At 39.5% G+C, this 12,274-nt stretch overlaps 1 protein-coding gene across 4 annotated transcripts in view; it reads left to right on the top strand.

Moving 5' to 3' along the window:
* The window catches only part of PARG (poly(ADP-ribose) glycohydrolase), a 106,952-nt gene that overhangs the window by 83,212 nt on the left and 11,466 nt on the right, over positions 1-12,274 (top strand). For all 4 annotated transcript variants that reach the window (XM_084796854.1, XM_084796852.1, XM_084796853.1 and 1 more), the window contains one exon: positions 1,135-1,243. In XM_084796854.1, coding sequence (XP_084652980.1) covers positions 1,135-1,243 — 109 coding nt within the window. The remainder of the gene's footprint in view (positions 1-1,134; positions 1,244-12,274) is intronic.

Genomic DNA, 12,274 nt, shown 5'->3' with positions numbered 1-12,274 from the left:
TTTGTAATGTCAAGTCCAGGTTATGATTTCTTTTTATTTTATAAAATACATTATTCCTGTTTGGATTCTGTTGGTGTGGTTAAAAAACCGTGAGCAAACAAGCTTGGGACGGAATTGTTTATTTATTTGGCTTACAGTTTACAGTCCATCTTCATGGGAAGCGAAGGCCAGAACTTGAGACAAGAGCCACAGTAGCTAAAGACCATAGAGCACTTCTGTTTTCTGGCTTGCTCAACTACTTCCCTTATATAATTCAGGACTACCTGCTCAGAGATGGCATTGCCCATGGTGGGCCAGGCAATTAAGGAAATGTCCCACAGACATGCCCACTGGCCAGTCTATTGGGGAAGTTCCCTCTGCGCAGTGGGTCAAGTTGACAACTGACACTAGCTATGAACCTGTAATGAAACCATTATCTGTGTGGATGCTTATTCCCCATAATTATCTAGACTAGCACGGAGGGTTCTTATCTTTAGTGTAAAAGTTTGCTTGGCACCAATACATGCCAGCTTATTAACAAATGATCTCTGTGGAATTTTTAAGGGTTTCTAAGTTCATCACCTCGGATAGTCCTTCATATTTCTGTAGGCAATATGTCTTGTCTGCTCGCTTGTCTGGATCATTTTAAAGACAGTTTTTGTAGCTAACAGTTGACAGTAAGTAGAAGGTTGAACTAAATGTTACATATTTTTGTAACACTTGATCCTCAGGATTATTTTCTGTACAATATGGGGTAAAGTTATATACCAGTGATTTAAAACAGATCTCTGAAACAAAGACAGAGTAAATACCATGTCTATGGTATTAGAGAAAAACAAAGACCAGTATTACTTTTGTTTACCCTCAAATCCTTCAACCTCTGAGGCTCACTGTAAATGATGTACTTGTATACAATATATCATCTCACATTGTCTCTTGGTTTTTCATTTTACTGCTCAGCAGTCTGCAATATGCATACCTCTGAATCTAAAACTATAATGATTTCCTGCCCTCCTGCTTTGCTAGCCCTGTGGTTCTGGTTTGTTTGTTTTTAATATATTAACGCTACCAAATGTCAACAGCCTGTCTCCTGCAGGGGTCTTATATAAGGCTTCTACCTGTTCCATATCTTTCTTCCCCTTTGTCCTATCACAGAGACGATTGGCAGCGACGCTGCACGGAGATTGTTGCCATTGATGCACTGCACTTCAGGCGCTACCTCGATCAGTTTGTGCCTGAGAAGATGAGACGTGAACTTAACAAGGCCAGTAACCTTATTTCTGAGTTCATCTGGCAGCTGTCATCTATTTACTGCCATTTTATTAATGCTGAAATTAATGATTTCTGGTAATTCTTACAGTGTCAGTACATCTGCTCAGAGCTCCCCTGATTTAATGGTTCTGTCAGCTTGTACAAGATGTACTTTCCATTTTGTAATTGTTTGATTACTGCCTACTGTTGCCACATAGACTAATGCTTAATGTTAAATCCACACATGCATTTATCTCGTCAGGTATTTTAGCAGCTTTGTAAAACTATATAGAAAGGAATGAGCTGTGGCATTGGAGTGGGGTAGATCTATCACATGACATCTTCTCTGTAAGGTGTGCAGATATCAGGTTTGAAAATATTTTCTAAAACCCACAAATTATGTACCAATATTTAACAGGAAACATGCTATTTATTGATTTAGTAATCTGGCATATTTATGATGAAAACTCTGATACTTGATGTATAGTTCTACTTAATTGTTTTCTTTCTTTTGCTATCTCAGAAATAAAAAGTGATACACCTCTTGTTTATCCAGTCCTCACTATTATGGGCTATAATGAGTATATTCCCTCATGAAGTAGAGTGCTGATTCTATTCTATGGATTTGAAGCCTTAGCACAGCAGCTAAGGTAATCTTTAGTTCTCCAAATCGCTCTCATAGCCAGGAAAATTAACTCAGTTCTGCAAACTGTTGTTTAATTCCTGCCAGTGTAGAATTTGGCTCGGATATTATTTATTAAGGTAACAAGTTTTGTGGTTTTGCCTGGCTACATCTGCAGGTACCTGCACAGAAACCTCTCACAGTGACAGCAGCCCAAGTAGAGACAAGCAAACCACAGAGGCTTTTCCAGCCCTTAGAGTTTAGTAGGTATTTAAACATAATGATGTCATTTTTCCCTGGACCATCTGAGCAACTAATTCACTGAGAAACTTGTCTTCTAATATATAATTTTTTTTTTTTTTTTTACAGAAGCATCAATGGTTTATGTATGCTGTTAAATTATTTTTTTTTAATACATTTTTATTAATTTATACATATTACATCTCAGTTGTTAGCCCATCCCATGTATCCTCCCATCCCTCTCTTCCTCCCACTTCCCCCCCCCCTACTCCCCTCCCCTATGTCTGTGTCTAAGGGGGATCTCCTCCCCCTGAATATGCTCATACGGTATCAAGTCTCTCCTTGGTGACCTATTATCTTTCGTCTGAGTGCCACCAGGCATCTCCATCCAAGGGACATGATCAAATATGGGGCACCAGAGTTTGTGTGAGAGTTAGATCTTCTCCACTCAACAGTGGAGAATGTCCATCGGCTAGTCCGGGTAGGGGTTCAAGGTTTTTACTGCCTATTTTTTCCTTGGCTGTTGCCACAGTTTGCGGAGGACCCCAGGGCCCAGACTCGCCTGTAGTTTTCCAGGACCCACTGGATCCTTCCATTTCCTCTTAAAGAAATGCTCGACATCCTTAGTCATCAGAGAAATGCAAATCAAAACGACACTGAGATTCCATCTTACACCCATCAGAATGGCTAAGATCAATAACTCAACTGACACCGCATGCTGGCGAGGGTGTGGATAAAGAGGAACACTCCTGCATTGCTGGTGGGAATGCAAACTAGTACAACCACTTTGGAAAGCTATCTGGTGCTTTCTCAGAAAAATGGGAATAGGGCTTCCTCAAGACCCAGCTATTCCACTCCTTGGAATATACCCAGAGGATGTACTACCACACAACAGGGACATATGCTCAACCATGTTCATAGCTGCCTTATTCATAATAGCCAGAACTTGGAAACAACCTACGTGTCCCTCAACAGAAGAATGGATAAAGAAACTGTGGTACATTTACACTATGGAATACTACTCAGCTATTAAAAACAAGGAATTTCCAAAATTTGTGGACAAATGGATTGAACTAGAAATTGTCATAATGAGTGAGTTCACACAGAAGCAAAAAGAGCTAAATGGTATATACTCACTTATATCGAGACACTAGCCCAAGGTGTACGTCCCCATGAAAAACTGTACCTACCAGAATAATGGGTAAGAGGGGAGGACATCCTATTGAAACTTTAGGTGTGAGAAGCCTGGGAGAAAGAGGAAATGGAAGGATCTAATATATAATTTATTAGGTTATTTGAATGCTTAGTGTTCTTGAATGGTTCTCATCAGGTGTTTCAATAATCTGCTGTCACCAAAGTTGGACCTGTGTAGCAGATGCCCTTTTTGAGATTTGTTTCCAGCAGTTCCTCAGCACAGCTGTCCGCAAAGCCTGTCCGTGTGTTAGCCCTCTCCATCGCTCACTCCTCACACTGATGTGTTTGCCTTATAAGTAGTGTGGACAATTTAAATGCTCTGGGCTGGTGATGTAACTGTACTTGCCTAGCGTACGTGAGGCCCTCAGTTACATCCCCAATACTCCCCCTTAACCCCTCCACCCTCAAAAATCAGATAAATGTAACTTGTTTTTACTTCTCTAAAATTTCAACTTGAAGTAGTTGCATTCAAGTCCAAGATGTTTTATGATAGAATGTATAAAGATGAGTAAGATTTATCTTCAAACTTTGGTCAGGTGTTCTTCAGTAAGTATGTCTATGGGAACTTGTTACATGGTTTTATTTGTTTAAGCAGGTGTTTTAAAGTAATATGTGAAAGAAAGGTAAAAATAAATGTGCTTTGTCATAGTTGTATAATATATTAGCATAAATTGAAAGACTCACATCTTATTGCTGAAGCATGTATTCTTTGTTTGTTTGTTTGTTTGTTTCAAGACAGGATCTCTCTGTATAACCTTGGCTGGCCCAGACTTGCTTTGTAGACCAGGCTGGCCTTGAACTCACAGAGATCCAGCTGCCTCTACCTTCCAAGTGCTGGGATTAAAGGTGTGCACTACCACCACCCAACAGCTATGTTCTTATATGCACCTTCCTACAGGGAGCTGCAACATTCACTTTTAAAAGAAATTATTGGGGCCAGCAAGGTGGCTCAGTGAGTAAAGCGCTCACCACCAAGCCTGACCACCTAAATTTGATCTCCAGGGCCTAGGACCTACATGGTGGGAAGAGAAAAAACTACTCCTTCACCCTCTGCAAACACAGCCTTGTACTCATGCGCGCGCACACACACACACGCGCGCGCGCACACACACACACACGAGTGGGGGGAGGGCAGAATAAATGTCGTTTTTAAAAAATAAATTGATCCATAATTATGATATTTTCATGCAATCCTTGGGTATAAACAAGTCTCTAAAATTCCTTATGGATTATTGATGCTCTCTACATAAATGTACATCACTAACCTTTAGTTTTTTGTCTCCAAAATGTTAAATATATATGGTTTATATATGTGTACACATATACATATATGTAAACATGTATATATTAGTATAGATGAATAGGCTGGTGATACATATCCCCAGCATTGAATCTTGAAATAACTTGGCAAGAGGGGAGCATTTAAAGTAACATTAATTTTAATTAATTAAAATAAATATTTTAGAAATGATTTAAGTACATTGTATCAGACCATTACAAATAAACTACTTCCTAGATACTTTTCAATACTAAATAAATCTAAGTTAGTCCAGCATCAGAGCAAAGAAGACAACAGATAAAACATATATGATACCTTCTAATACAGTGACCCAGACAGGGTTTTATTATGTAGCTCAGACTGGCCTTGAACTCATAACACTTCTGCCTTTGGCTTCTGACTGCTGAAATTGCAGGCTTGTACCACCATTCCTGAGTTAGATTCATATTCTTTCACTTACTGCTATATTCACAAAATGTGTTATTTCCTGTTTGTATTTGTTTTCCTCTTGCCAATATTTATGTCAATATGCAGTTAAGGCTTACATTTGACTTATAACAGATTCTTTTTAGTCAATTGCAAGTAGAATTGTTTTTCGATTAATATAGCTAACAGTAGGAAAGGTAATAAAATGATTACTTATCGTGTACTAGGCACTCCATGTAGGCTTTAAATGCAGTGTCAGAGATTTTCTTCTTCTTGAGACATCTATTACTATGCCACACAGGCTGCCTTGAACGCCCTAGCTCCACTGGCCTTCCATCTACTACTGTAACCACTCCAAAAGACAAGAGATGCTGTCCTTACCTCTACTTAGAGATGGACTATGTCTTTGGACACTGGGTAACTCATTCTATGTTCAAAGCTGTCCAAGCCAGGGCTTAAATCTAGTTTCTTCTGACTTCTGCTTGTTTTTGTTTCTTCTCTCTTCTTTTTTTCCTCTCTCCTACTCATTTCTTTTTCTTTGTCTCTTGGTGCTAGGGAGACCACAGAGCTTTGCCTGTGCTAGGCAAGTATCCTATTACTGACCTGGACCTCAGGCCCTCAGATCACATTTTTTAAAATGTAGATTCCCCCCCCCACACACACACATAACACTTAGTTACTCAGTCTGACCTTGTAGACTGTTTGCCTCATTTGGTCGCAGTGACTCAGGATCTTCCCTGCCTTGATGTTTAGCAAGTGTACACCACAGTCACCTCTTTGTTGTTCTCAGAAACTCTGACTGTGTCAGTGTGCTTGGCAAATCTTCCCAGTGTTCCTTTCTGTCTGATTTATTTTTAAAGGAAATTTAAGGTTGTCTCGAACATATATATCAAATTCTCGTGAGACAAAAAATACACTGCAGATTTAATACAGCTGATGGGCATGTAAACTAAAATTGAGAAAGCACCTAGTTTAGGGCCTGTCATATGGGAAGCCAACTGATCAATGTGTGTTTTCCCCCCTCCTCATTTGAGACAGGGTTTTATTATATAGCTCAGACTGGCCTTGAACTCATAATTCTTCTGCCTTTGCTTTCTGAGTGCTGGAATTACAGACTTCTGCCACCATTCCTGAATTAGATGCATGTTCTTTCATTCACTGCTATACTCACAAAATGTATTATTTCAGCAAAGAATTGTTTTCTAACTCTTGCTGAAAAAGAGAAAAAAAGCAGCAAATAATTTTGTCAGATGTCATCGCCATCTTAATTGAAATTTTTTTTATTTTTTTATTTTTTTATTTTTTTTTTGGTTTTTTGAGACAGGGTTTCTCTGTGTAGCCTTGGCTGTCCTGGACTCGCTTTGTAGACCAGGTTGGCCTCGAACTCACAGCGATCCGCCTGCCTCTGCCTCCCAAGTGCTGGGATTAAAGGCGTGCGCCACCACGCCCGGCTCTTAATTGAAATTTTTTACATTTGTATTCAATATATATATATATATATATATATATGGACATGTATGCTACAGTATACTTGCAGAGGTCATAGGAGAGTTTACAAGTCAGTTCTCAGAAAAGCAAAATAGAAAAAAAAAAAAAGTCAGTTCTCTTCTCCCACCGTATAGATCCCAGGGGTTGAGCTCCAGCAATGGGGATGCAGGGAAAGTGGGTTCCTGGAGCTGACTGGCCAACCACTGCAGCTGAAGCAGCAAGTTCTACGGCCAGTGAGACACCCCTGTCTCAAAAAACAAAGTGGAACAATAGAGTAATTCCCCTAACAGCACCTCAGACCTCCACACAGATGCTCTCTCTCTCTCTCTCTCTCTCTCTCTCTCTCTCACACACACACACACACACACACACACACACTCAATAAAAACAAAACACTAGTTCAGATAACTTTGGGCTTCGTAAATTAACTTCTGTTCCTTATTAATTGCACTTATCTATTAAACAGATTTATAAATTTTAGGACAAACACCAGTAGTCACATAAAAGGGAAGTACCAGTTGGAGGAAATAATGTATTATATTTCTTTTTTTTCTCCTTTATTAATTTATTCTTGTTAATAATGTATTATATTTCATTATGTTTTATGAGCATGTTTAAAACAAAACATGTTAGATCATTTTAGTGATAATGTGCACAAATTTTTTTACATATCATATGGAAGATAAGTAGGAGAGTGATAGATTTTTTTCTAAATGAAATAACAAAGCCTAAAACCATAACGCAATGTGTGCATCTTCGCTCCAGTGTTCTCTTTGCCGCTAGGCATTGCCAAGGAGATGACAGCTGAAGTAGAAATCCTCTAGAAGAGGTCATGCTATGTAGACTCCACCTATCCTTAGACCTATATCAGGACCTGGAAGTAGAGCTGATCTGTGAAAAGCAGGAATCAGACTCACTTGATCCAGTGGATGCTGGAAAGCTATTTTTAATTCTAGGAGAGATCAGCTGGCTGACATTTTAGACACTGGTATTGGAAAGATTTGTGACTCCAGCTTGTAAATGTGGCAGGCACCTCTGCAAAGGAAAAGTAAGATGCCACTGAAATGCTGTGTGTCCTCTTAGACTTGTCTAGGTGAGGTCACACTATGAACACATTTCTTGGAGCCTTCTGGCATAGAAAGTGAACAAAGTTGATTGCAGCTGTTAGCTTTCCTATTGAGTTTTGTTGGGATCCAAATTTGGAGTAGGGTTATTACTAAATCAAAGCTTAATAGCAAAACCAATTAGTGCTTTCTGCTGGTAATTTTAAGAAGTTCAATATCTGATCATTTATAATCTTAAAGTATGTGTCACATTCCTTTGCTGGAATATTAGTTCAAAATGTCTCATTTCTAAGAATTTTTCCTTAAACTTTCTCAGTACATAGAACCAGAAAGCCATGAAGATATCTGATCTGGGTTTTTTTGTTTGTTTTCTTGTTTTTAATTTCACAAATAAGAAAACTGGGCTGGGCGTGGTGGCACATGCCTTTAACCCCAGCACTTGGGGAGGCAGAGGCAGGTAGAGCTTCATGAGTTCAAGTCCAGGACAGACCAGGCTACCCAGAGATACTCTTGTCTTGAAAAACCAAAATAATAAATAAATAAATAAATAAATAAATAAATAAATAAATAAGAAAGCTGAATTTAACTGACTTTTTTCACTTTGCATTCTTCTACAAATAGCAGAAATTGGACTGGTGAGGTGGCTCAAGAGGTAAAGATACTTGCCACAGTCCCGGTGGCCTGACTGAGTCCCTAGAGTCCACGTAGTTGAACAAGAGAACTGAATGTTCTCCAGTTGTCCTCTGCCCTCTGCAGCGTAACTTGATGCTTTCTGGCATGCACACATAGACACAACAAATAAGAAATGGGATAAATTGTGTGCTAATACATACTTCAAAGACCCCCTTTCAAATGGTTGTTTTTGTAGGTCTTTCCATATAAAATGTAGTCATGTAAATGTACCTAAAAATAACCTATAATCTCACATTTTATCATCTGTTTCATCAGACTATGTTGGACTCTCTTGTGTTGATAAGCTTAATGACTGTCCTGGTTATGACTGTTTACTGGTTCCGCCGTCTTCTCTGTAAGGCATAAGACGCCTGGATAGTTAGGAATTTATAGACTGTATTGTGACTGAGCATCGGGTCATTTTAAGGCTCTTTAGTAGTAAAACGTTATTCTCTTTTCCAAAAAGAGAAAACAAATGTCTTTTTAAGAAATCACAAAATACCGAAACCTCTGTATCAGCTGGGTATTAGTTTAAGCAAGTATGGTAGGTTGACTTCATATGATAAGCAATTCTCCAAGAATAATAATTATTAATCTGGGGCAAAGTATATGTTTACATGATAGTGAGACATCGCTGAAATGTATCTTCTTGAGTGTGTTACCAGTGACCTAGCGGTCAAAGTACTTTTGTGTCTGCATGTACATGTTTCTGCCAGATCACTCCATGGCCAACTCTCTTCTGGAAATTGCTTTTGTTCATTTCTTCTTCACTTTTTTTGTTTCTTGCTTACATCCCTGTCTTTACTATTTTCTGGCTGGTCTATAGTTTTTTATTCCAGGAGCCGGTTTTTGTTGTTGTTTTTGTTTTTGTTTTTAACACTCCTCTTTGCAGCTTTCAGGAATCCAAGGTTACCTTTCTCTTCCCCTCCGTCTTTCTTCCCTTTCATCAGGTCTCATTCTGGCCTGTAGTGCTCATTGGTTTACTTATTCTCCTGGGGGTGTGAGTGTTTTCCTCTTTTTGGCTATTAGGGTAAATAAATTGCTATGTTGTAGCATTTCTGGAGCCAAACAGCCCATGCCTGGCCAGATGTCAAGTTGGTTTTCCTTTTCTCTGCCAGTCTCCTCAAACACTCTAGCTTCGTTGGAGGAAAAGAAAAGTATTCAGCAATATATCACTCTAGAACTAACTGGCGTAAGAACTTGACAGAACATCTGAGATTGCTTCCTTTTCTTATCTTTTTTGGTCACCAATGTAAGTTCAGTTCCTACTGTGAAGGAAGAAAGACTCTGAGCAAGTACAGGGTTTGCTCTAAACTCCTAAGGAACCGCTGTCCCTGGCCAGGCTCTCTAGGGGCTTCAGGCATCTTTCTTCAGTTGGCCTTCTTTATCTTTTAGGTTTTTCATCCATAGAGTCAATGAAATGCACATTGAAAACATGTTTTACTTCATCCATTCTGAACATACATAGATTTTTTTCCCTATTACTTGCTAATTAATACATGTAGCAACTATTTACAAAGCTGGACATGACTTAAACTCTAAAGTATACAGCAGGGTTGTGTAAGCCATATAAGAGTATGCTGTCTGTGGAAGTGATATGAACGCCAGTAGATTTGGGCATCCATAGTGGTATCCTGAAACACTCCTCTAAAGGAAACTGCTGTACTTCTCAACTTATAACTTTACCAGAATGAAAGCATTTTATATTTAATCATTCTAACCAGTCCTTTGTATATACTAACTATGTAATTCTATTCTAAATCATTTCATCTTTAGAAGTTTTATCTGATAATATTTGATAAACCAGTAAACACATAGTTTCTGTTTCAGATTTTTTGTTGTGGCCATTTTTTTTTTTAAGATCACGTTTGAAGAAAATCTGAACTTTTATGCTAAATGTTACTTCTAATAATTTAAGTGTTTTAAACTCTCCATTATTAAGCCTGATCACTAAGCTAAGCTTTTTTTGCTCATTGCAGTGACTTAACTCCCGGTTATTTGGAGACAATGTTAGAGCTTCTAAGATCTGGACTGTCTGCCAGTCCAGACATGCTAGATTCAACCATCCATCTTCAGGACTCTAAAGAGACAGGTCATGGAGAAACACAGAAAAAGAGAGATGTGTTCAGTATGGCCATGTTGGGAAGGGCAACAAATACGGGTCTTAACATGGGGGTGGTGTGCTGTAAGTAAGTATCCCAGTCTCACCCACCCATCATTGGCCTAGCATCGTCCTGCCACAGCAGTCCTGCAGCGCTGTCCAGCAGGCTGTCAGAATTGTGTGAGTCTCCTTTGGCAGGCAAGTTCCTCTTTAGGGGTAGCAGAGCCTCAGCCTTTCTCTTCCTCCAGCAGGAGATATTTGGGGAAGTTTTAAGTCTTTGGGGTCCCTTGTTCCAGTATTCTAACGACCAAAGGGAGAAACACAGGTGTCTGTCGCTAGACTGTTAACACAGGTGTCTGTCTCTAGAGTGTTAACACAGGTGTCTGTCTCTAGAGTGCTGGCTCTCCCGCTGAGATGACTACAGCAGTGGAGAGGAGACTGGGGCCATTCTGAGAACTAAGGCAAAATCATAAACTTGGGAAGCCGAGAGAGAACTCCTCTTTGTTTAGGCATGTTAGGAAAAAGTGACAGGAAACAGAGTGGCAGAGCTGTGTTTATTCTGACAGAGGGTTGTTCTCCTTCGTGTTCTTATAATGACTGTCAGAACCTTCAACTTTCAATAACCTGCCAAAAAATAAGTGGAGCTCATATTGTTGACCTGAAAGGGATGTTCACAAGCTCAGTGCATCTGATTATGCAGGTAATTTGTCAGTTCTTGTATAAGCTTTGTACCCTGGTATTGAATAATGGTTTAGCAACAATTTATAATTAATATCTATCAGGATTTACAGCCTAGGAGTGGGTAGAAGAAATAGCTTCGTTAGTCCATCCAGAGAGTGTATAAAATATATTTTTATACATTTATGGAGACTTTAGAGAACAACTTACTCTATTTCTGCATGTGGGGCTTGACAGAAGCATCTTCCTTTGTCTTTGCTTCTTTCCTAGGGACATTTGCCACAGATGATCATTTTAGTTTGGCATAGTATTGTATATGGTTTTTTGAGACAGGGTTTCTCTGTGTAGCCTTGGCGTTCCTGGACTTGCTTTGTAGCCAGGCTAGCCTCAAACTCAGAGAGGTCCACCTGCCTCTGCCTTCCCAAGTGCAGGGATTATAGCTGTGTACCACCATGCCCCGCCTTGTAGACTTTATTTTTGTCCTTTTTTGATGCCTGAGACAACATAAAAGAGATTTGCTTTGCTGTTACATTAAGCCTGTGTAACTCATCTGATGGTTTCACAAAGCTAAGAACCCTTAAAAGGCAGGAAGACTGACTACTGGGCTGATAGCAAAGAAATAAAAATCAGAAACTTAGCTATTTAGCCAACATTCTTAGGATATATGGTTCTTTTCTGGGGTTACTAGCAAATGTTTAAATATTCTAGCTTAGAACAGAGCTGTGAAATTGGAGACTAGGCCTGAGAGGTCTTTAAGGCCATTTTGTTCTCTGTACTCAGGAGCCAGATAGCAGGAGGGCTGGGGGTTGGGTGTGGCTTAGTGACAGTCTGTACTAAGATTTGTTATAGAATAGAAGAGTCCCTTTTAAAGCTGTGGGCTCTTAGTCTAACCCCAGGGTCTCATGTAGCTGAGTGTAGTGAGGCCAGGGGGAGGGGACTGCAAAACTGACTCCACGGAAGCAGGGACCCTGATCAGAAGTCTACCGATGATAGTTTTAATTTCTGGTACTTTGTCACAGTGTTCCTAAAAGCTACCTAGTAGTCCCATTTCACTTGGATAGAGAAACAGTTATATTGGTTTGAGAGATTTGATTTGCCCAACACCAAAGCAGTTACATCCAAATACTAGAGTTTTTCATTTCTAACTCTCTCCCATATCTGACTTCTTTTCTCTGTTTTCCCTTCTATCTTGGCTCGAAGAAAAATGAGAATGAGGACAGAAACTTGACAGTGGATGCTGTTCTCAGACCATCAGCCAGTGGTGCTGTTCGTGTCTCACT

This window comes from Acomys minous, assembly GCF_964271855.1.
Source record: "Acomys minous genome assembly, chromosome: 9".
NCBI classification, from domain to species: domain Eukaryota; kingdom Metazoa; phylum Chordata; class Mammalia; order Rodentia; family Muridae; genus Acomys; species Acomys minous.
Note: the sequence above shows the minus strand (reverse complement) of the source record. Positions and strands in the feature narration are given on the sequence as shown.